This window comes from Hyaena hyaena, unplaced genomic scaffold, assembly GCF_003009895.1.
Source record: "Hyaena hyaena isolate Hyena2069 unplaced genomic scaffold, ASM300989v1 scaffold_19, whole genome shotgun sequence".
Taxonomy (NCBI): domain Eukaryota; kingdom Metazoa; phylum Chordata; class Mammalia; order Carnivora; family Hyaenidae; genus Hyaena; species Hyaena hyaena.
In genome coordinates, this window is record NW_024080651.1 from 3,558,941 (window position 1) to 3,582,884 (window position 23,944).

Here is a 23,944-nt window from a genome sequence, read left to right on the forward strand (position 1 = left end):
CAGAGCCCAATGCAGGGCTCAAACCCATGAACCGTGAGATCATGATCTGAGCCGAAGTTGGACACTTAACTGACTGAGCCACCCAGGTGCCCCAAGAAGTGGGCTCCAAAACATCTCCCATAGAAGGGAGGGGGTGTTGACAGGAGTTGCTGCAAAAGGATTCTGTCTCCTGAAAAATGAGGGATTCCTGGTAGATAAGAGCCTCTAGCATACTAATGTGCTCTGTGGGTATCAGGGGGCACTCTAGAAAATGCAGCATTTCTCAAAGGATGCCAACCAAGAAAATCTCATCCCGTGATACGTACTTTGGGCAAAGCTACAGTAGAGACGTGATCCTATGTTCATAATGTCTTACTCATTTGTCCTTGGAATGGAACACTGAGACTATTCCTTGTGACTCGCCTGGCCTCTGTCTGTAGCTGCATTGCTTGCAGAATGCACGCTGGGTGAGGACAGGGGTCTGTCTGCCACATGCTGCTTACTACTGTGTGCATCCTCAGGGCTGAGCACAGAGTAACTGGTTAATTGCTACTGTTAACAAATAAATGAATAAATGACATTGCAAATAGAATTAAACTCTGTTCCTGCCTACTATGTTCATTTGTTGGGTATAGACCATGCCCAGGGCAGTCTGCTTTGTTAAGCTTTTATAGGGCCCACAGACTGGTCAAATAAGATCTACCTCCTGGCTCCTTTAGACTCTGAGGGCAGGTTAGCAAGCACCCAGGCCAGGCATTTAAGTGTAAGATCTATGCCCTTTGGCAAGGCAGGACCACTTGTAGCTATTTATTTATTTATGTTTAATGTTTACTTATTTTAGAGGGAGTGGCAGAGTGAGAGCAGGGTAGGAGAGAGACAGAGAGGGAGGCACAGAACTTGAAGTGGGCTCCAGGCCTCCAGGCTCCGCACTGTCAGCACAGAGCCCCACGCGAGGCTCAGACTCACGAACTATGAGATCTCATGGAGAACTCATGACCTGAGCCGAAGTTGGATGCTTAACCGACTGAGCCACCCAGGTGCCCCTAGCTGTTTTTTTAAAGCCAGATACCAGCAGAACCATGAGTATAAGAATGTATATATGGCACTGTTTATAACAGAAAATGCAGAAATCCCGTAACAGGACACAGTCTTAAGCTCTGGTACAACCATATAATGGAATAATATTTTTTTATATCAATGCATGTATGATATTGTTGAGCAAATTGTTGAGTTAAGAGGAGGAGTATGAACAATATATACATACAATTTATTTTTAAGTGTTTTTAAGTGTATTTTGATATGTGAGTATATTTATGTGCATTTTATTCCTGCTAATAGATGGGTTAAAAAAAACACAGAAAGATATGCCATACTGTTAATGTCGTAAAGCTGGGATATAAGGGTGAGTTATTTTTTGCTTTCAATTTCAATATTCACATTAAGCATATTTTGCTTTTATAAATAGCAAAAACACTAAAGAAGGTCATATTGGAGGGGGAAATGCATCACAGAAAGTAGTAAGCGGCAGAAGAGAAATCCTTAGCAATATCAGGGCCCAGGGAGAGTTAAGAGATGCTTTAGGCTATAAAGAAGCATTTGTCAATCTTATGGGAGGGGTGGCGCATGAACTTGACCTTGAAGAATCAGTAGATATGATCAACACGTGATAGTTTACACTGGAGTATCTTTCTGCATATGCAGTTTCATGCAGAGAGTTCCTCTCACACTGACTTCCTTCCCCCAGCCAGCTCACCGCGGGTCACTTCACCCAGAAGTTAAATGTGTTGACAAATTTGTCTTATATTATCTGCACCATCCTATTTTGTCATTACAGGTAAATTAAGAATCGAGTGGGTTTGTAAGGAGGGGCATTAAAAGCCTATATGGATTGTATTACGATTCTTACAATACTCTTCATACTCTTTGGCCCAGGGCCTCCCTTCCTAAGGAAATTGGAAATGTAAGCCACAATTTATTCAGTATAGCATTAGTTATCATAATAAAAAACTGAAAGAGCCCAAATATCAAAAATACATGAGTGAGTAGAGTATATGAAGGACTATTTCACAGCTTTAAAGATGTGTACCAAGCATTTTGAATGACTTACTGGAAGGTTATGATAAGTGTAAAAGAAAAGACAAAACAAAATGAAAAAAAGAAAGAATTGTATTCAATAGAGACAAAAAAAGTTCTGCTTGGAGCTCCCAGAGCTTCCTAGAAGAGGTTGAGGACAGAGGTGTTCATATCAGCACTATTAATCCAGCTTCCTTGGTTATCCTGTGGTCAGGAGTTTGGGTTATCTCTGATTAAGATGATCCTCTATCAAAGATTTCCTCTAATAAGTATTAGGCACTGGGACCAGCACATCCAGTGCTAGACAAACAGATAAACAGCAGTGAGTCTGCCCAGGGGCTGCTGGGACTAACCAAGTCTGGGTGTAACTGCACAGGCCAGGGAGAGTGCCAGATCCATTCCTGATCGGAGTTCCTGAACTTAATTGAAACTAAAGCAGACTGGAGGCTTTGAGTTCTCCTACCCGCCAGGATGTCTCATTCCCATCCAGAAACTCAAAACTCAGCCATGTTGATAGAAGCGCTCTCCTTAGGGGAAAACAACATCCACATACAGGGGGCAGCAGCCCAAGAGTATGGTCCCAGGCAGGCTGGCTTTTCGTTCAGAACCAACATTTATTGAATAACCCTAGGAGTCTCGCATAGCTGTACATGTTAACCACAGTAGGACCCTGTCTCCCGGGGCTTGGAGCTTTGTACTTGGCAAAATGTAAGCATGCAGATGTTCGCACATCTGATACTTGTCTCGGTGGCTGGGGAGATTGTCTAGCCTTGGGTCCTGCAAACCCTGGAAAAGTTAACAGAGGGCCATGACAACCTTTGGTTTCACATTCTACTGCTGGGCTTCCAGTCACCTGCTGGCTGGTGTTGACCCGTCCACACTGGTCAGGTCTTGCGTGATGGAGGCAGCAGAGGTGATGAAAGATGTTAAAGTAACTGTGTGGGAGGGGCAGACGGAGGGCAAGCAAAGAGCCATAAAGGCAGGGAGGGCCTTTGGCTGCTTTGGGGAGGCCTTCCCAAGACTTCCCACCTGTTTTCTGCTGTTCACACCCTTCTCATGTTCTTCCATCCACGCCAGTCTGTGCACAGTTCAAGGGTAACTGCCTTCTCCAGCTGTAGCCCAGTTTACCTGTGACTTTTATCTAGCAGCATCCACCAGGCTGCATTTTTCCACCCTTTCTTTGAAACAGCCTTATCTCGAGTTTTGTGACTTTATAGAGATAGGGTTTCTAGTGGTCACAAGACCACTAATCTCCCAATTATGTAATCTCATAATCTGTGCTTTAGATTTGTTTTGAAACCATATTCTGGCCCAAGTTTGACTTGGTAAAACGATGAAATGATCTAAGATGTGAAGACTGGTTCAGGAAGATGCCTCATCTATTTTTAAGCTGAAATTGTGGGGCGAGGGGGAAAGTGTGACCAAGTAGTGTTGTGTTTTTTAATTTGCTTTGGGAATAGTATAAGAAATGTGTTGGGGCACCTGGGTGGCTCAGTCGGTTAAGCGTCCGACTTCAGCTCAGGTCATGATCTCACAGTTCAAGGGTTCAAGCCCCGCATCAGGCTCTGTGCTGACAGCTCGGAGCCTGGAGCCTGCCTGTAATCTGTGTCTCCCTCTCTCTCTGACCCTCCCCGGCTCGCACTCTGTCTCTCTCTCAAAAAAAATAATAAAGAAACATTTAAAAAAAAAAATGTGTCATTTTCTAAATCTGGATTATTCATGGCCTATTTTAAATCCCAAGCTGGCTCCTAACAAGCAGGTTCTCCACAGGATCCTGGTTGACTCCCCTCCTGTCTAGTCCTGGCATGGGCAGGAAATACAACCTTATTTAAATAGCAGATTCCATTAATTTTTAAAGTAAGTCAGCTGTGAGAATCATCATTTTCTCAAAAAAAGTTTGTACTTGAATCCCATGTATTAACTTGGTTGTGTCAGAGTCAGTGAAATGGATCCATTAAATGGGATTTAAGCACCTCATTCTTGACCTGCTGTTTTTACTATACAAACCAGGAGACCCTTCAAACCTCCTAGATTTTGTTGAAAATGCCTTTTTAAAAAGTGCCTGTCCCAAGTGGGTCATGCCTCACCTCCAGATCCTTAAGGCTTCCACGTTCCTGGGGAGCAGGGAGGTCTGGAAGCATGAGCAGCCATGTGGCTGGAGCTCTGCGCTACCCCGGGTCCCACAGCCTTTCATGGGCTGCCATCAGACTCTGCAGGTGCGCCAGCATCAAAGTGGGAGGTGCCGGGCGCTCCTGATCAGAACAGATCTGAATGCACGGTTCCCTCTGGTGCTGGTTGATGTGCTTGCTGGTGGAATGAAAGCCAAATAAAGGAACGAGAGGTCCCGTTGATTACCTTGTTTTCGGTGTTGTTCCTTGGGGTCCTTCCACGTCCAGGGAAGAATTTGTGAAGATGAGGGTATCACCTGAGTAGAAGACGCAGCGCCTACTTACTGTTAACTCTGTTGGCCACAGCCCAGGGAGTCTGTGCCCCTAAAAAGTCTTTTGAAGGGAAGTGACGCCTCGTGGCCGCAAACTTTCTCACTGTGCCATCATGTCCTCTCTCTGCAGCTGGGCAGTAGGGCCACTGTAGCCCTTTCTTCATTGCTCGGGACAGTCCCCTGCCTCTCAGCTGAGTGGCCAAGATTGGGAACTGGAAGGGACCCTAGTCATCATAACATAGACTTCCTCCTCCTCTTACAGGTGGGGAAACAGAGACTGAGAGACATTCAGTGACTTGCCCACCACTGGCAGCTTCTCAGTGGCAGAGCTGGGAAAGCTCCCAAGAGCCACTCCCGACGACAGCCTGCTGGTGAGGCAACAGGGGTGGGACAGGAGGTAGAGGGGACTTGAGCTACATGGCGTCTCAGTTCAACAAGGAAGAGGCCCCAGGGGAAGAAGGACAGCTCCACAGCACAGCAGCCAGGGTGCCCGGGCTGGTTAAGTTGTGGGGAACTTTGCAAGATCCGCAAGGAGTTCACAGTCCCGCTTCTGTGGGACACAGTACAGGGAATTGTCTCATAAAAGCTGTGGGATAAGACTGCCCTCTAGTGGGCTTGTGAAGCCATTGGTCCAGCCACGTACTGGGCTCTGCAGGGTCAGTGCTGCCTTCTCACACATCCGGGTAGTGGCTCTTCCCTCGACAGGAATTCCTTCCAGTCAAATTGTATTCTTTCTCAAGCACTCTGGCTCATAGAGACTTTATTGATCTCTGAACACCAGCCATTATTTGCCCATCTTATAGGAGGCTTGGGGTTTTATTTTGTTTTTTGCTTGTTTTTCCCCCACATGAGAGGATCTTACGTCTCTAACAAGATTCAGGATCCGAAAAGCAAGGGTTATGTCTTCTGTCTTGTTCTTCCACTGCTTTTACCCTGTTGTCCACTTAGCCAGACATGAAATCAGAAGGTTCGTTGGGCTAGAAAAGAATCCTTTCCCTCAAAAAAGAATCCCACCAGGGTCTCCTGGGTGGCTCAGTCGGTTAAGCGTTTGACCCTTGGTTTTGGCTCAGGTCATGATCTCACAGTTCGTGAGTCTGAGCCCTGTACCGGACTCTGCGCTGACAGCTCAGAGCCTGCTTGGGATTTCTCTCTCCCTCTCTCTCTCTCTCTCTGACCCTCCCCAGCTTGCTCTCTCTTCTGTCTCTCTCAAAGTGATAATAACAAGTATAATAATCTAAGAAAATAATTCCACTTCACATTTGTTCCTGAAACATTCTCATCTTCTTTCTCTCTGATCCTTAGTTCCCCAAGTGGTTGAATCATCTGAATCCCTCAGAAAACTTCCAGAACTCAGTTTCCTGGGCCTTACTCCAGCCCTGCTGAATCAGTCTCTGTGGTTTGAGCCAGGAAATCTGCTTTACAAACTTCCCAAGTGGTTTTTGATGTGCAGCCAGGTTTGGCAGCCAACTGCTCTAAATCCCCATTTACGATTTTTTCTCGGAGCTTTTCCCTCTGACAGCATCTCCAGAGGTCTTCAGCTTATGTCAGTTATTAAAATTGACCATTTTGAGATCCCCTTGGAAATATCCCATGTGCCGGTCTCACAGCAGCCGTGGGTGACACAGGAACGAGGCAGGACCACAGGAGAAAAGGACCAGAGGCATTTACTTTGGTTGCCAGCGGCTGTGTGTTCACAGCAGAAGATCCTGAAACCAATACCTTCATGCTGACGGGGCAGGTTGTTGATTTGTTTTTAATGTTTGGCTGGACAGGGAGACAAAGGTTAATTCAGTACCCGGTTATTTCTTTCTACCTATGCTAACTCATCTGGTTCTCCAGAGGCAGCCGTACAACCTTTTTTTTTTAATAGATGGGAAAGTTGAGGTTTGGGGAAGTTATTAGCAACTTGCCCAGAGTCAGAGAAGTAACTGTCAGATTCTGCATTCGAACACAGGTCTGATTTCCCAGACCAGCTTTGGAAAGGTCAGAGGGGCAAGGCTGCCAACCTGTTCTTTTTTTCCCCTGCCAGGCCAAGCGGGCAGTGCAGCGGGGAGCCACTGCCGTCATCTTTGATGTATCGGAAAACCCAGAAGCTATTGACCAGGTAAACTCCTCAGGCCACGCATCGCAGCCCCCGCCCTGAGAGAAGTGCTTCCTTCACCAGCTCGGTGTGTCACTGGGCCGGCGCCCTCATCTCAGGGCTTCACACTTGCCCGCTCACCATAGAGACCCCTGTCTAGGCATCATTCTGACTCTGAGGCAAGGGTATTGAGAGGAGTGAAGAGCAGGGGGTTGGTGGTTGGGGACGGCGGGGGAGGACGGGGAGGGCATTTTCACAGACCCTTCGGGGCCTTCAGCCTGCCCAGGCTGTTCTAAAACGAGCATTGCTCCCAGTCTCGCCCTTCCAGAAGCTCCAAGGCTGTCATGCTTGAGGACCTGGGGGATTTTCAAATGGTATCTGCCGTTCTTTTCCTTCAGCCTCGTTCTCTCTCCTCCTCAAAGTAAACACATCCTTTAAGCAGCATGGTCTTTTCATCCTCAGCTAAACCAGGGCTCAGAAGACCCACTGAAGAGGCCGGTGGTGTACGTGAAGGGTGCAGACGCCATCAAGCTGATGAACATCGTCAACAAGCAGAAAGTAGCTCGAGCAAGAATTCAGCACCGCCCACCTCGAGTGAGCCTGGCAGCCTCTCTGCTGCTCCCTGTGCCTTTATTCCCTTTAGGCTTTTTTTCTCCAATCTTCTTTCTGTCTAACATGCTGACACAGCCTACGTTCCTGCAGTTTAGATGAGGTAGAAGTCCGGGGGCCGAGGAGAAATGTCAGCCCTCGAGTTCCTTTACACAGGAATTGAAAAGACCTTCCAGAAGTAGATGATTTGTGCTAAGGTGTCTCTGGTCTCTTCTACCCAGCGCTCCCTCTTGGTAGCGTCCTGTCCTTCTTTCGCTTCCCTCCCGTCCCCCTCTGAAAGGCTGAGGATTGAAGGAAGGAAGGAATACCCAGCACTCAGCTTCCCTTGTCCCCCCTTCCTTCCTTCCTTTTGACCCAGACTATAGAAAAAGGCCTATACTTCATTCTTCCCAGAGAATAAATTGCACTGTTGAAAACCTTTTATTTTTTTTTAGTTTATTTTGTGAGAGAGGCAGAGCACACATGTGTGTGTGCGTGAGGGAGGGGCACAGAGAGGGAGAGAGAGAGAATCTCGTGCAGGCTCCATGCTCAGTGTGGATCCCGACGTAGGGCTCAATCTCACAGCCTTGAGATCATGACCTGAGCTGATGTCAAGAGTCAGACAGACACTCAACCGACTGAGCCACCCAGGCGCCCTGAAAACCCCCCACTTATATGATTCTGGCACACCTAGCTTTCAAGTGGGATTAAAGTTCATGACTTCTAGGTGGTCACTGAATAGCATTTAGGCTTCTCTTGAGTGTGTCAAAGGGCCACTGCTGGCCAGTAGCCCTTTACTGGTATCTTTTGCCCAAACCTCAGACTGAAGATTCTAGGAACCTGGGATAGGCACCTCCTATAGGATTTATTTCCTTATCACAAAAATTGGAATACTCACATATAGGAGGATTCATACATATGCACAAACTAGATACCCCCAGCATTCAATTAGTATACCCTCCTCCTGTTAGCTAAAATGCATGTCCTAGGTGAGGTGGCTTCAAGGCTTGACGAGGCAGTGTGCCACGAGGAAAAGATAAGAACTCAAGAGTGTAGGGAATTTGCAAAGCACTGCCTTTGCCGGCTTCTTTTTAAAGGAGAAAAGAGCACTTTGGTAAATGTGACTCATTGTAGTGGAAGCCGATATTTGTAGAAGCAGCATACAATTTTCTGAGTTGTCGTAAACCATTAATTATATGGTTAGTAATCACTGTTCCCTCAAAACATGACACTCACTCCTTTGTCCCATAAATATGATATTCATGTTTATTTGGCTGGGCCTCTCCTACCGGTTACAGTGAACTTTGCGCTATTCCTTGGGGAGCGAGGCTTTATGATGGGAGTCCTCTCGGCTGTGAGGAGGCCTGGCCAAGATGGCTCCAGGCCTCCCGCTAGCCACACCACGGGGTAGCGCCCAAGTGGAGAACACCCCATGTGTGTGCAGGTTAGCCTCGCACACACCCCGGGTGTCTCCTGCAAATGAGGGGAAGCGCACCCGAGTTGACCCCCTCCTTCCTCCAACCAGCGCTGACACAGGCCACGTGCCCGTCCCCCGGCTGAAGAGACCCGTGACTCATCGTGTCTTGTGTTCTGTTCCAGCAACCCACCGAGTACTTCGACATGGGGATTTTCTTGGCGTTCTTTGTCGTGGTCTCCTTGGTCTGCCTCATCCTCCTTGTCAAAATCAAGCTGAAGCAGCGGCGCAGTCAGGTAACACCTCCAAGCAGCCGGCCGGTGCAGATCCCCTACGCCCTGTCACTAGTAAAAACCAGGAGTGGGGGGCTGGGCTGTGCAGCCGGATCCCAGTAACCCATGCGCAGCAAAGACAGAGAGAAACGAGAGCGAAGCTTATCACCCTGTGTCTTTGTTCCCAGAGGGCCGAGCCTTGGGAACGCTTCCAGTTAGGAGTTTTTCTCAAGAAATTTCTAAACGTTAACGCAGAGCCCTGGAGCCTTGCTCCTCAGATATGATCTGGGGCCCAGTAGGGTCCACGTCATCTGGGAGCTTGGTAGAAATGCAGGTTCTCGGGCCACACCCCAGACCTGCTGAATCCAGATCTGCATCTTCCAAGCTCTCTCTAGACAATTCTCAGTAAACAGAATAGCCGTTCTTGCCCCAGCTAGCACATCGCTGTGCTCGTAGAAAGGCAGGATGTGGGGCCAGAGGTTGACAGACGGGGTAAGCAACAATCTCGACTGTCCCGTGTGTACTGTGACAGCTCAGGAGAGGGACGGTGGATATTGGTGGGCAGTCTGTCGAGAGGATCACCGACTCCTCACAAAGTTGGGCGGCCAGAAGTGGCTGGGTTTGGTGAGCACCCACGCGCCTTGTCTCATTTGTCCTTAGGACTCTCTTCAGTGTAAAGAGAAGGAATCCTGGGCACAGAGCAGGTTAATAACTCAGGGTCTTGCAGACTTGGCCAACCGATGGAAGTGAATGCTTCTGCTCATACTGCCACTTAGGTGAAGCCTGCGTTCAAGCCGTTAACACTCAGGGGTCCAGAAGGTCTGTGCTGCAGCCGTCTGAATTTTTAGTGTTTTCTCGAAAGCCTCTTCTGGTCTAAGAGAGGACTAGTGTTACACCTGTCCGCATGCATGAGACGCCACGGCCCTCGGGGCGACTACCACTGCAGTCCGTCCCTGACCCTAACACAGACCACATTCTGCCACACAGAATTCCATGAACAGGCTGGCCGTACAGGCTCTGGAGAAGATGGAAACCAGAAAGTTCAACTCCAAGAACAAGGGGCGCCGGGAGGGCAGCTGTGGGGCCCTGGACACGCTCAGCAGCAGCTCCACGTCCGACTGTGCCATCTGCCTGGAGAAGTACATCGATGGAGAGGTAACAGCAGAGGCGGGACACATGCTGGGCGGGGGCGGGGTGGACAGGTGAGCAGAGGTGCGTGGGACCCGAAAGGACAGAGCCCCGTGTCCTTTTCCCACAGCTTTGTAGGGGCAGAAGGGTTTAAACGCCTAGTCTCAAGGGGGTGGCCTGAGATTGTCTAACCGCTCTTCTCCCCTGGAGGAGGACCCAGCTTCTACCCACGTGACTTCAGAAGTCGATCAGAAATATATGCTAGGCCAGACAATGTCTGGTGTTGAGAACATTTACACGTATTGACATAGTTTTATTTTATTTTTTAATTTTTTTCCTTTTTTTTTTTTAATTTTGAGAGAGCAAGCACATATGAGCAGGGGCGGGGCAGAGAGAGGGGAGAGGGAGAGAGAGAATCCCAAGCAGGCTCTGGACTGCCAGCACAGAGCCCGACATGAGGCTCCATCTCATAAACCGTGAGATTGTGACCTGAGCCGAAATCAAGAGTCAGACACTTAACCGCCTGAGTCACCCAGGCGTCCCTTACACGCACGGACTTAATTTTAGAATTGCTCTTCTGGAAACAGAGACATGACTTGAAGCAAACGTCTCCTGCAAAGCCCGGTGGAATGCTGGGTGTTTTTACTTAGGAGACAGGGGGTGTGATGGCTACCTTTTTTCTTCTAGCTTTTTATCCTGAAAGTGTCAGACTTTCAGGAAAGCTGCTGGAGTCCTTCAGTGAGTGGTACGTCATTCACCTCGAATAACCCTTTGTTAACACTGTGCCACGTTGGCTTAATCTCTCTCCAGACAGAGGCACACAGACACACACATTTTGAGGGGCGGGAGGCAAACCACTTCAGAATCAGTTCCAGACATTTGATGCCCCTTTAACAAAAGCGTTCTGCTCCCAGGTAGACTATTGGATTAAAAAATGAGTTTTCACAGAGGCCTTGAGATTAAGAGAACCTTGAATGGTCTTTAGATGCAGACTGCCTGCATTCTAATCCTGACCCAGGGTAAGTTCTAGCTTTGTGACCTCGGGCCAGAGAATTCATTCTCTGCACTGTGCTCGAGACATGAGCCTGAGCCGGACATGCGGTCAAGGTGATCACAAAGGTTACACGAGAAAATGCAGGTCGAACTCTTACCAAGGTCAGGCACAAAGTTAGGTGCTAGCTTGAATATTATTGTGTTGAGCCGGTCAGAGAATGGAAAAACAAAATCATGGTAGCAGATTTGCAGGGTGCTTTGGCTCAGGAATGCCAGTGGTGGTCCTGCCTCAGAAAACCCCATCACCTCCTCTCACGGAGGGTGCTTTGTTATAAAACCATGTACCCTCGGGTGAGTGTTCAGGGCCCAGCAAAGGAGGGGACAGAAGAGCTTTGCGCCTTGGCTGTTCCACTTGTCAATTACAAGTCCGGGGCACCTTCCTTTCTACTCATACCCAGTTGGTGTACCTGGAGGGAGCCACCATCCCAGAGATGCAAAAGTCTCGGGGACTAGCTTAGCCCTCTCCCCACACCCACGGGCTGCAGAAGCTCTCGGCTTTGGTCTCCCCTCACGGGCAGCATGAATGTGAGTGCCTTCCTCAGGCAACAAGAAAGGAGCCTGCTTCTATGTGCTTCCTCCCTTAGCATCGAGGACCGTGGTCGGGGCTTCCTAGAACGCAGACGTGGGTGCGGACTCCAGGGCAGTGAGTCTGCCTGTAGCTAGAGATGGGGGCGGTGGGGTGGTGAGGAGGAAGCCTCTGGCACTGGCCTGGCGAACAGGGCTCCGTGGCCCATGCCGGACTCCTCAGGAAGAAGCGTTTTGCCCTCCGCCTGCGCCCTGCCTTCAGTCTGTGTGTCCCCTCTCCCTCCCCAGGAGCTGCGGGTTATCCCCTGTACTCACCGCTTTCACCGGAAGTGCGTGGACCCGTGGCTGCTGCAGCACCACACCTGCCCCCACTGTCGGCATAACATCATAGGTAATTGTCACCTGCCACTTCCCCCCCATTGCTGAAGAGTCACTGTCCCTAACAAGTGCCTAGCAAGAATGTGACCATACTGCAGACTGGTGAGCGAGCATTGCCTCCAGGGCCTGGAGGTGTGGGGACCTTGGGTTTCGGAGTGCACTGGCCCTCCAAGCCCTTAGGAGAGCCAGGTGTGGAGAATTGCCCTGAGGTCCTGTTTTGGCCTCTGCACGTGAACCAGCCTCCTGACCTTGAGCAAGGCATCTGGCCTCTCCGGGCCTTAGGCCCACAATGTCCTTAGCAGAAATGACAGTGATGACGTGCCCATGGCCACGTTGTTCCCGCGTGGGGGGATGTTCCCACGCCACAGGCGATGAGTGTGAGGTGGCGGGGTCGCAGTTTGCTCCTGCGCCACTGTGGTACTGGATGAGGGGCGCGGAATGCCGGGTGGACTCCAGGGAGCTGTTTCTCCAAGACAGAAAGTGCCTTAACTTGGTACCTGTGCTGCCCTCTGCAAACGCCCCGGTGTCTTTGTCAGGCAGGACCGCGGGGAGGGGGGACGTAGGCCCTTATCGGCAAGACCCACCCTTCAAACAGACAGCTGGGTCGGCCTCTGCCAGAGTCCTGGGTGCGCTGATGGCCTAGAAGGGGCCATCGTCATGAGACAGGTTGCCCTGGCACGTGACCGGGCCTCTCCTGCTTCAGCCCCTGCCCTCGTTTACCCCTCGAGCCCCGTGTGCTCAGCTCTGCTGACTTTGTTTCCTCCTCCTCCCCCCAGAACAAAAGGGAAACCCAAACACTGTGTGTGTGGAGACCAGCAACCTTGCGCGCAGCCGGCAGCAGAGGGTGATCCTGCCGGTGCACTACCCCGGCCGCGTGCACAGGACCAATGCCATCCCGGCCTACCCTACCAGGACAAGCATGGACTCCCACGGGAACCCCGTCACGCTGCTGACCGTGGACCGGCACGGGGAGCAGAGCCTCTATTCCCCGCAGACCCCCACCTACATCCGTGGCTACCCACCCCTGCACCTGGACCACGCCCTGGCCCCTCACCGCTGCGGCCTGGAGCACCGGGCCTACTCACCAGCTCACCCCTTCCGCAGGCCCAAGTTCAGCGGCCGAAGCTTCTCCAAGGCAGCTTGCTTCTCCCAGTATGAGACCATGTACCAACACTACTACTTCCAGGGCCTCAGCTACCCGGAGCAGGAGGGCCAGGCCCCCCCGGGCCTCTCTCCTCGGGGCCCGGCCCGCGCCTTCCCCCCGAGCAGCGGCAGCGGTGGCCTGCTGTTCCCCACCGTGGTGCACATGGCCCCGCCCTCCCACCTGGAGAGCGGCAGCACGTCCAGCTTCAGCTGCTACCACGGCCACCGCTCAGTGTGCAGCGGCTACCTGGCCGACTGCCCGGGCAGCGACAGCAGCAGCAGCAGCAGCAGCTCTGGCCAGTGCCACTGCTCGTCCAGCGACTCCGTGGTGGACTGCACCGAGGTCAGCAACCAGGGCGTGTACGGGAGCTGCTCGACCTTCCGCAGCTCCCTCAGCAGCGACTATGACCCCTTCATCTACCGCAGCCGGAGTCCCTGTCGCACCAGTGATGTGGGGGGCTCTGGCGGCTCAGGCCGGGGGCCTGTCGTGTGCCTTGAGGGCTCCCCACCCCCAGAGGAGCTCCCAGCAGCCCATGGTCAAGGTGCGGGGCGGGGAGGGCCTTGGCCCGGCCCAGCCTCTCCCTCGGGGGACCAGCTGTCCACCTGCAGCCTGGAGATGAACTACAGCAGCAACTCCTCCCTGGAGCACAGGGGGCCCCCCAGCTCTACCTCAGAAGTGGGGCTCGAGGCTTCTACCGGGGCTGCCCCAGACCTCAGGAGGACCTGGAAGGGGGGCCGCGAGGGGCTGTCGTGTGTCTGCTGCTGCGAGCCCCAGCCCTCCTCGCTGGAGCCTGGTGCAGGGGTGGCCGGGAGTGGCACGCTGCTCCTAGGCCCCCCACCCTGTGAGGCCTGTGGCCCCACAGGTGGGGAGTCACAGCCGGGAAGCTCCCAGGGCCTGTACGGTCTTCACCCAGACCATTTGGCCAGGACAGATGGGGTGAAATATGAGGGCCTGCCCTGCTGCTTCTATGAAGAGAAGCAGGTGGCCCATGGTGGCGGAGGGGGCAGCGGCTGCTACACTGAGGACTGCTCAGTGAGCGTGCAGTACACGCTCGCTCAGGAGCCCCCGCCCAGCTGCCACCCAGGGGCCCGGGACCTGAGCCAGCGCATCCCCATCATTCCGGAGGATGTAGACTGTGACTTGGGCCTGCCCTCAGACTGCCAAGGGACCCGTGGCCTCAGCCCCTGGGGTGGGACCCTGGGCCCGGATGCCCTGCGGCCCCGCAGAGGCCTGGGAGCAGCCCAGGAAGAAGAGCCAGTTCTCTGCTGCCAGGCCAGGGCACCGCTCTCGCCCGGCTGCCCTCTGGAGGGGGCAGAGGCCACCAGGGCCAGCTTCCCTGGTGCCCCTCAGGACACTCAGGAGTCCAGCGCCACAGCCGCTGAGGCTGCAGGTGAGAACAGGAGAGGACAGTAGGCCAGAGTCAGGGACCTCTTTCTCCAGGTTGTTTTCTAGGTGACTTTCTTTGTGCCCTTGACTTTAAACCCTGTGTGCACCTGATGACTTCCAGAGCTATTCTCCACCCCAGCCCTTCTTTCTGCATTCCAGACCCATTAGGCCTCTTCCCTCACCATCCCACCCTGCCGTGTCCACCGCAGTGCTCTCAAATTCCTACCTCTGCATGCCCCGCCCCACCTCTCCCCTGCTCCCCACACAGATGCTCAGGCCGAAAGCCTGACACTGTCCCTGAGCCCACCCCACCCTCCACACTCCAGTGTCCTGGGCTTCTCAACCTGCCTGCAAGGACCGCGTGGGCTTGTTTTTTGCCCCTGTCCAGAAAATCAAATTCCCAGAAAAATGAAACTTCACAGAAGACATGCGGAATCCAAGTGCAGAATTTTCATTCAACTCAGCAGATGACATCCAGTTGCCCTAGAGTTCCGAAATGTCTTGTTTATTACATCCGTAATAAACAGTCTGGCACCTTCGATAGTACTGTGACACGACAGGACACGTTCCACTGCCAGAGTGTCTCCCTAATTTATCTCTTCTGCAGCCCACACCTGCTGTCTCCTCACGGAGGCCCATTTCCTCTCCCTGTGGTCAAGGCCGTGGCCTTCTGGCTGGTCTCCTGCTGGTCTTGCCTTCTGTTCTGCATGGGAACCACAGTGGTCTTTTTTAAAATATGCATCTTTACGCCAGAAAACCCTTCAGTGACTCGCCACTACCTTTAAATTTAAAACATGTAAACTCCCCACCCGATTCTGTCTGATCTGTCCCTGTCCGTGCCTCTTGACCACCTCCTGCTTCGCTCACCTCCTGGCTACTCCAGCCTTCTGTGGCCTCTGTTCATCCCCGCCTCCAAACTTGTCTGCTGCTTCTCCAGGTCGCAGCTGAAATCACACCCTCCAGCCTCCTGCAAGGGCACTCTCATACCCTCTGCTTACTTCCCAGCCCATCACAGTCTGAGGTTACTTGGTTCTGAGGCCTGTAGGCTTCGTGGAGAGGTCTCCTCTGTTCTTCCCAGTGCCTGCAACAGTGCCGGATGTGGTGTTGCCCATGCTACCTAAGGGCTTCCGGAAGTGTCTGCACCTCCAGATGAGGGAGGCTGACTGTCTAGGAGGTGCCTGTGTCCCCGACAGCATGAGGGCCTCTCAGCAAAGGAGCTCGGCTTCGGCCCTTTGCTGTATAACACGGTCTGTCCAGTGTTGGGAGCTGTCCCTTCCTGAGAACCTGTCCCATGCTGGGCATGGGCACCCACGTCCCTTGTCTGGCCCCTGTGTGTGTGCCCAGGGCCTCCAGGGCCTCTTCCGGCCCATGATGATTTTTCTCTCTCTCTCTCCCAGGACAGAGATCTCGCCCAGCAGATGGCGGCCCGGCAGCCTGAGCTCGGAAGGAACTCTTATGTGGAAATGGGGACTATGTGGAGACTCTGAGCTCTGACTTCCTTTGGAAAAAAAAAAAAAAAGAAAAAAAAAAGATTTTTTTTTTAGCTTTGACAAACACACGAAAGTGGTAATAAAGAGAGCCCTCCTTCTCAACCCAAAATGTGAGCCACCTGTGGCAAATCGCCCCCACCCCCACCCCCCATTAACAAACCAACAGACAAAATTCTCTGAGTCTTTGCCTCTTTTGATAACACGGTATTCTGTTTTGTAAAGTGTGTGTGCTTGGGGTTCTGAGGTGTGTGGGATTGAGTTCTCTGCTTTGTTTTTTAAGATATTATATGTAAATGTAAAGTTATTTAAATATATATTTTAAAGAACCCTAACCACCAACTTTTGCTGAAAAAAAAATCACTGCTGCATTGATTGAACCACATCATGTGTAGATACTGTTGTCTCCCCGGAGGGGGCTCAGGCCTTTGAAAAGCTCAGGGCTACACCTGCCTTAGAAAATGAACCAGAAACTTGAAGTAAAGCTAGTTGATATGGGTACAAACTCTGAGGAACAATGCAATCACTGCTGCCTCTTTCTTTCTTGTGGCAAATCCCAACGTGCAAAGTTCCGGGTCTTCTCAGAAGCCATGCCTCTCCAGCCCACACCTTTAGGCAGCTGATGGAAAGAGCTAGGAACAGGGCGGAAGGTCTGCAGCACTGAGGAGCTGGGACAAGCCATTGCTACGCAAAGCCCCAGGGTGACAGGGACAATTCAGCCCAGTGTCCTCAGTCTATCCCCTGAGGTCAGCGTCTTAGGTAAAAGGACAGAGTTCACAATCCCGAACTTGGGCTTCCTGCCACTGGCTGCAGAGATGGTGGGGACAAACACCGGGGAGGAATATAGTTTTTGCAGCCTTAGTGTCTGGGGGGTGGAGAGTGTCCTGGGGAAGGGACACAGGGCACTGGAGCATGCCTGCGTAGGCACAACCAGCATCCTTGGGCTGCCTTCCTGGGGAACCCACAGGGTCAGCACCGAGCTCCGAGCTCCGTTTGAATGACGTTTCCCATCCCGTTTCCCTCTGGAAGCTCGCTTCAGGGTCATTCAGCCCTCTGCCTCACGGCTGAAATTGCTCATCTCGCCTGCAAATGTCTACTATCCTTTCGACCTAATGCACTATTATGTATTGATCCTCCATGAGACAGAGAAAGAGACTATCAGATAGTTTAGACCCAAAGGGTAGGTCTATGTATATTTCTCCAGCCTTTGCTGTTCTTGTTTGTAAGAGGAAGGGAGAGTTTTAAAACCCAAACCATTTTTTTTTTTTTTAAAGATGTTTCCAGTTTTAAAAGGGAGAATCTATTTAAAGCTACTTCAGATCAGGGATCGTCCTCCTTTTTGTCCAATGTACTTCTTAAGAAAGTGTGTGTGGTTTTTTTTTTAGAAGAAACTAATCACATTAGCCCTTGTGTTCGCTAACTCCTCTGGTCACTTTTATTCATTTATTGTCATCTGAAATGCTCAGTTGTGGAATAGGAACCTCACAGCCCAGCCTCTCCCCCAGAGTGGGGACATAGAGGCTGGCCTGGGCTGCCATCCTTGGCGATGCAAGGCTGACTCGGGAAGTCAGCCCAAAGTCCAGATGAGAACGTTCTGACTGAGAATCTCACTGTATCCCAATCCTTTTTTTTTTTTTTTCTTTTCAACTTAGCCCGTGATGAGGAAATTTACCTAGGAAATTTGTAGCCAGATTTTGACAGAAATTCCAACAGCGACTGATTGAGCCATTTGCCATTTAGGAACTCACCACGATGAGATGTGTCCTTCAGCTCCTGAGGTAGAATCCCTTGGGGGCTGCTCCCCCCCACCCCCCCACCCCGGGCTGGTGCCCAGCACACCTGTTGGCGAGGGTGTGGGAAGCGCCTAAGCTGTTGACATGTGATCCGGGCCAGGAGTAGCAGCTGCCAGGACACAGCTTGCGTTACGCGGTTTTAGGGAAGGGGTGGGGGGCATGGCTTCTAACGTGGATTGCAGAAACCAGCTTCTCAATTGCTGAGATTTTCTTGTTGTTTGTGGTTTTGTTTTTTTGTTTTGTTTTGTTTTTAATGCCTTTGAGTGCATACTCTTTGTCTGAAACCATACCCCCAAAGTGGCTTTCTTTAGCCCTGCCTGGAAAACTACTCAACAGCCTTAAGCAATAAATAGATTGAGTAGCTAATGTGGCTTCAAGGGGGCTTTAACATAAATGTGTCCAATTTTCATTTGAAAGAGCAATAATTACAGATGGCAAAAAGAAAACATTTGATTGTTCTAGTTTACAGGGTGGTAGAAGCAGGAGAATGAAATTTTGAAACTTCAAATATCAGCCATTGTCTTAAATTTGTGTTGGCCCACCAGACAAGGACGTCCCCAGAATGTAGTAGTAACCCAACCATATTGCCTAGGCGTTCAAATTCAAAGGAATGTCGTCTTCGAAGTTGTAAGGTTCCAATAATAATGACAAGTACCTTTGTCGGTGGCCTCTCAGTGGCGTGTTGGGGGTCACATAGCCTTGGAAACTGGGAGCATCACATTTTCCATTGAGAACCCCTCCCCCCCCAGCCCAGCCAAGCCGAAGTGTGACTGTTAGGCCTGGTCCCCTGGCCCAGCGCTGGGTATGGGACAGCCATGTAAACTGAAGAGTGCTGGAACCAGTTAAAAATGGTCTTCTGATCAACAAGGTACCTCTTTGTAATAGGACACAGCCTCAGTATGCCGGCTCTGACTCAGTCTCTCCCGCCTCTCTTGAACCCAAGCCATTTTATAAAGCCCGATCTGCTGTCCCACCGCTCAGACCCTCCTCCCTTACGTGCTGCTAGTTTCTACTCAAAGCTCATGCATGACTAATGCTTTTAAAATAAGGTCTAAAAAATAATTACTAATCAAGAGTATTATTTTTTAAACAGACCTGCCTTTTTCTACTCTTTATATAAACTCTATTGTGTTGGTCTAACAAGACACTATTTTAAAATGTGTTTTTTAACTTCTCCCATAGCACTTAAAAGATATTTTGTAAAGACTTTGCTGTAAAGATTTTGTAATAAAATGGTCTAAGGGCTCCTTCTCCAACATTACCATTTTTTTAATGTTTTAAAGGCTAGAAAACAACTTATGTATATTCTGTATATGTATAGCAGCACATTTCATTTATGGAAATATGTTCTCAGAATATTTATTTACTAATATATTTATCTTAAGCCATGTCTTATGTTGAGAGTGTGACATTGTTGGAATAATCATTGAAAATGACTAACATGAGGCCCTGTAAATACATGATAATTGCACACAGATTTTACATATTTGCCGACCAAAAATGATTTAAAACAAGTTGTAGTCTTCTATGGTTTTGTAACAAATTGTACAAATGACTGTAAAAAAAAAATACAATTTTATCAAGTACGTGTTACATGTGGTCATTGCTCTGTTGGGTAAAGGCTGCAGATTCCACCAAGGAGGAGTTTACATGGAGCCGTGCCTTTAACTTCAGGCTGTTGGGCACTGGGGTGGTGTCAGGAGAGCATCTGATAGAGAGTGTATGGGATTATGTCCTTGAGGTGGTGGTAGTTTTTCTGCTCTGCGCTATATGGAGGGAGCGAGGGAAACGGTAGCCCACTTTCAAAAATAAGGAACATGGGCTGGATATAAACCATTGACTTCCCCTGCCTGGAAGACCGAGAGAGCCCGCAAACCCCTGTTAAGGAAAGGGGGCTTGTAGGGAAAAGACACCACGCATGTAGCCCTCGGGTGACCTCACCACGAGAGCCGAGAGGCGCCGTCAGTAGGAGATTCATTTCCTCGAATGAATGAATCTCATACCCACGGGTCTTGCGTCCCAGGGAGGGAGTACTAATTTGTAAAGCACTCTGAGATTATGTGGAAGGTGCAAAGTGGTGTTTATTTTTCAGACCTCTAGCAGAGAATATCCTAAGCCCATGAGCCCCTGTTCCTATTTCTCTCTCTTTAACTTGGGCCATTTCTTGGGCACAGGCTCCTCCCTGCCGGGCACTGAGTCCTGAGCACCTCCGGGACTGGCGGCCTGGCTGTACAGAGCCTCCCAGAGCTTTTGTTTGATGGCCTTGCCCAGCTCCAAGCTGTACCTCTTGGGGGTCCCGGAAGGATTCCACAGCATCGGCTCAACCACAGAGTGGTACAGAGCCCTGTAACCCTCTGTGGGGAGGCCGTGGATGGTCAGTTTGTCCTCGGACAACTGCTGTCTCTCTCTGGGTTCAGGAAGCAGCGCTTGGCCCTTCCAGGCCGCTGTCCCAATGTTCCGGGTTAATGCTTGGGTGGCAGCCACATGTTTGGCATATCTGTTCTCAAGATCTTGGCGGACTGTTACTTTTTTCTCCTTTGAACTTTCTTTACTCTAGCCAGGAAGAAAGCAGAGAAGTCAAAGCTAAAACTTGAGAAGGGAGCTCAGAATAATTATCTGGGATTTGTGTCCCAGAGTCTTGGTTACAGCCACAACCAACATTTGTCTAGTGTGTTCTAGTTTACTGAATTCCTTCATGTATGCCGCTGCATGCGGTCCCCCATAACCCTGTAAGGGCAGCAGGAGACGGTTTGAAAGGCAAGGAAACTGGAATTGGTTTGCCCAAGGCCACACAGTTCGAAGGGTCACAACCATTGTGTCATCTAGCGAATGCCACGCAGGAAATTAAGCATTTACTCTTTGCACTGTATTAGCTTAGTCCTCATGAAACCCTATGGGGGAGGGGCCATTATTCCCCATTTTACAGATGACGAAGACCAAGGCAGAAAGAGGCTAAGCCCAGGCTTCGCCTCAATTATACTTAGAGCTGGGATTTTTTTTTCTTTTTTTTTTTACTTAGGGCTGGGAGTTGAAGCCAGACGGCTTAGCTCCAGGGTGCACTCTGAGCTCTGCTGGCCCCACGGAGTAATGGACCCCGGGATGCCAGGTTCTCCAGGTGGAAGTTCACAGCAAGATCTACGGCTCCCCTCTGGGGTGTGTGCGTAAGGGCGCTACCCATACCCTGGCTTTTCCTACCCTTCTTATCCCTTCACATCAAGATCCTTTTGCCTGTGCTTATGAAAGCCACTTCATCTTCCTAGAGAACTAGGCAGGGGGTAAACAGCATGAGCCCAGATCTGGTACTCTCTCCACTATAACATGCTGCTGCCCACACCCCTACCCCCCACCCCCCACAGTCCTGCCTTTAACCTTAGGATTTCCTTCACTCTGTACTAATCACTTAAGCATTAAGTGTTCCCTAGCTTATGTTTCCCTGTTCCCATTCCACCCCATTTCCTCCACCACCGGCTACCGTGTACCTTGTTGACGCCTCCTGTGGACCTCCTGAGCCTCGGTGAGCCTGGGCGCTGCCCCACTGGCCGTTTGCCCTTGGAACTGATGGAGTTTCTTATCCCACCCCGCTGCGCGGCTTTTGTTGCTGAATTGTCCTTGGGCTTTAATCCCTTTGAGGGCTTTGCTTCTCCAAACTTGCGTGGTCCTGGGCAACACTTATTCTTAAATTGTCGCCTGAGCACCAGCTTAATCAGGGAGAATGAACTGGCAATTAACGGATTCTTTACAACTTCCCAAGAAGAGGTGCTACCTGGTGCTGGGGTACTGATGTTCTGCTTTGCACACATTCTGGCGGCCCAGATGTTGGTGAGAGCCGGTGAGTCCACATAGCAGTCCTGAAGCCTGGTGTTCAGTAGGATGGACTGACGGAGCCCATAGGTGGGGATGCTGGAGTCTCGTCTCACATAGATGGGATGCTAGAATTATAAGGGGAGAAAAAGGAATAAAAAAGACCAGTTCCTAAGCAGAGACCAGAAGTTCCGCTTTGGCAAAGTATTAACATCTTTTTACACATCATTCCTTCTACACAGCTCTTAGAAATCTTTCTATCCATCTGGTCTCCTGCTCATCAAAGCCTTTTGTACCAAGTAGAGAAACAAGGTCACAATGATATTTAGGCTCTCCAAGAACATAGCAATGCTCCTTCTCGAAGCTTGAAGTGGAGGTTTGGGGAGCACTTACGAGGAATCAGAGACAATTCCTGTCTACTAGAAAGCTTAGGGGACCGTGGCAGGAAAGGAATGGAGATGAGATCACTCAAGATTTCCTCTAGGCACTGTAGTCACCCCTCCACCACGCTGCAACACAGAAATGACAACAGGTAAAGGTCTGCCAAACCCTAAACGTACTTTCTAACCCGACCGCCATGAGCCAAGAAAGGCTGCTCAAAAAACACCAGGGTCCATAAAGGCAAAAGCACAAAGTAAATGACGCTGACCTCCATCTCCTGGGACCAGCCAAGAACAAGAGAACAATTTGGATCGATTAGAAGCACACACTTAAAAGAGACCTGGCCTTCTAAGAAACGTCATCGATAAGAAAATAAAATCACCTTACCATTGTTTCGGTTGCCTTAAATTTTATTTTATCTAGCTTAGTAGGGGGAAGAAATATGTATTTCCTTTCCCTTTTTTCTCTTTTGCTTTTTTTGGTTGTTGTTGTTTTGCTTTGTTTTGTTTTAATATTTCTAGTCACCTGTCTTTCTCTGCCTCAGTCATGTATGAGCAATTTGCAGTTTGTTCAGATTTTGGCTCACATGCAGGCAGTTTTGAACCATGATCTCTAGTATTTGTGATGTCACTTTTGTTTGTGATGTGGATGTGGGTGGGTGTTACATCATCAGATTTTATAGTTAAATTAGGCTGGAAGAAGTTCTATTTTGTTGTGCTTGCAGCCTCGGGAGCTTGTGAAGCTCCCATTCCTCGCCCCTCCCCAGAAGGGCTTGAGTGAGTTAGTAAGGTCCTAATGTTCTTAAAAAGCATGCTTTGCACGCAACGTAGTCAAATACACAGACCATATTTGTGGATCCAGGTAGGGAGATAGATCCTTACATGTGCAAAAGTGGCCTTCTCCACACACATAAAGAAGGTACTGTTACATTCTCCGAAGAGCTGCCAGGGTTAGGGACCAGAAATGAAAGAACACGTTCCTGCAGCCCTGGGCACCTCTCCCTACATGTCTCTCCCCGGGAGACTACACAGTTTCTGGAATGTGGTTTTATTTTACATCCCATGGCAAATTCAGTAATTAGAGCTGTTAGCGGTGTCAAGGGCTTGAACCAGGAACAAAGACGCCTCTTCCTGGTGACTCTTGGGCAGTGCCTCGCTCCTCATCAGGTGATCATCCTGATGGCGATTTTGAGCTTTTGTACACCCAATGCCAAAGGAGGCTCCCTCCTGAGGGGGAGGAGAGGGAAATGATGGAAAAACAGAGTATGCGTCTTGGCAGGAGCTCCTGGAATCGCATGTGTTGCCTGTTTCATTTTTCTGCGTGTTGTCCCTGGAGTGAATCAAAGTCTGCAGGCAGACCGCACGGCAGGCCACGGCGGAACCACCTCCAGGCCAAAGGCATCTGGACCCACAGACGCTTGGGAGGACAAAGGGGCCCATTCAGTGGTGAGCCCTGGCCTCACCTCCCGAGAGGTGGGTCAGTTGTAGAGAGGGCGTTGGCAAGGGTTTGTCTTTGGGAAGCGTTTGTGAATGTCTGGAGACTGGGCAGGCAAGCATCCTTTCAGAGCCGGTGAGTCCCGGGGAGGAAGCACAAGGCTCTTGGGCTGCTGCCTGCCTTTGCTCTGCGTGGCAGCGATGGAGGGGAATGTTGGGCAAGAAAGGAATTCTAGGAGCAGCTCTTCTGTTTCTCTTCTTCCCCGTCTTGAGGTTGGCCTTCCCACACCTCCTCTTTCCAGATACTCATCTGCTGTATTTATTTTCCTAGGCCTGTGCTCACTGGCCAAGTGACAGTGCTCTGGCTCCGAGGAGCGGGCTGAATCTCCTTCTGCTGGCCCAGAGCTGTTCACATGGACGGCAGCCGATACACACTCTAACTCCCATCAAACTCTGCCTCCTCTCCCTTCAGTGTAACTCACTTCCATTGGCTCTTCCCCAGTAGGTAACCTCCAGGCTCCTTGAACTAACCAAGGGTAATGCAGCCTGTGCTATTTCTCCTATGTCAGTAGAATTTGTATGTATTGAA

The 23,944-nt window shown here is 50.4% G+C and overlaps 2 protein-coding genes across 2 annotated transcripts in view; one reads left to right on the top strand and one right to left on the bottom strand.

The window, feature by feature from the left end:
* The window catches only part of ZNRF3 (zinc and ring finger 3), a 153,809-nt gene extending 136,223 nt beyond the window's left edge, over positions 1-17,586 (top strand). The window contains exons 3-9 of the mRNA XM_039225614.1: positions 6,522-6,596; positions 7,035-7,166; positions 8,760-8,870; positions 9,834-10,001; positions 11,841-11,943; positions 12,707-14,464; positions 15,858-17,586. Coding sequence (XP_039081545.1) covers positions 6,522-6,596; positions 7,035-7,166; positions 8,760-8,870; positions 9,834-10,001; positions 11,841-11,943; positions 12,707-14,464; positions 15,858-15,898 — 2,388 coding nt within the window. The 3' untranslated portion in view covers positions 15,899-17,586. The remainder of the gene's footprint in view (positions 1-6,521; positions 6,597-7,034; positions 7,167-8,759; positions 8,871-9,833; positions 10,002-11,840; positions 11,944-12,706; positions 14,465-15,857) is intronic.
* A 2,222-nt stretch (positions 17,587-19,808) lies between these two features.
* On the bottom strand, positions 19,809-22,332 carry CUNH22orf31 (chromosome unknown C22orf31 homolog). The gene is made up of 3 exons (XM_039225913.1): positions 22,310-22,332; positions 21,220-21,669; positions 19,809-20,293 (listed from the first exon to the last, which is right to left on the bottom strand). The coding sequence occupies exons 1-3, from the start codon at positions 22,310-22,312 to the stop codon at positions 19,874-19,876; spliced, it is 873 nt and encodes a 290-aa protein (XP_039081844.1). The 5' UTR covers positions 22,313-22,332; the 3' UTR covers positions 19,809-19,873.
* Positions 22,333-23,944: the final 1,612 nt, after the last annotated feature.

What these genes read in the sequence shown, in the direction of transcription:
- CUNH22orf31 (XM_039225913.1), bottom strand. An exon ending in CCACAGGAGGCGTCAACAAG is followed by an intron (nt 20,294 to 21,219) that starts GTACACGGTAGC and finishes CTTCCTGGCTAG; the next exon opens with AGTAAAGAAAGTTCAAAGGA.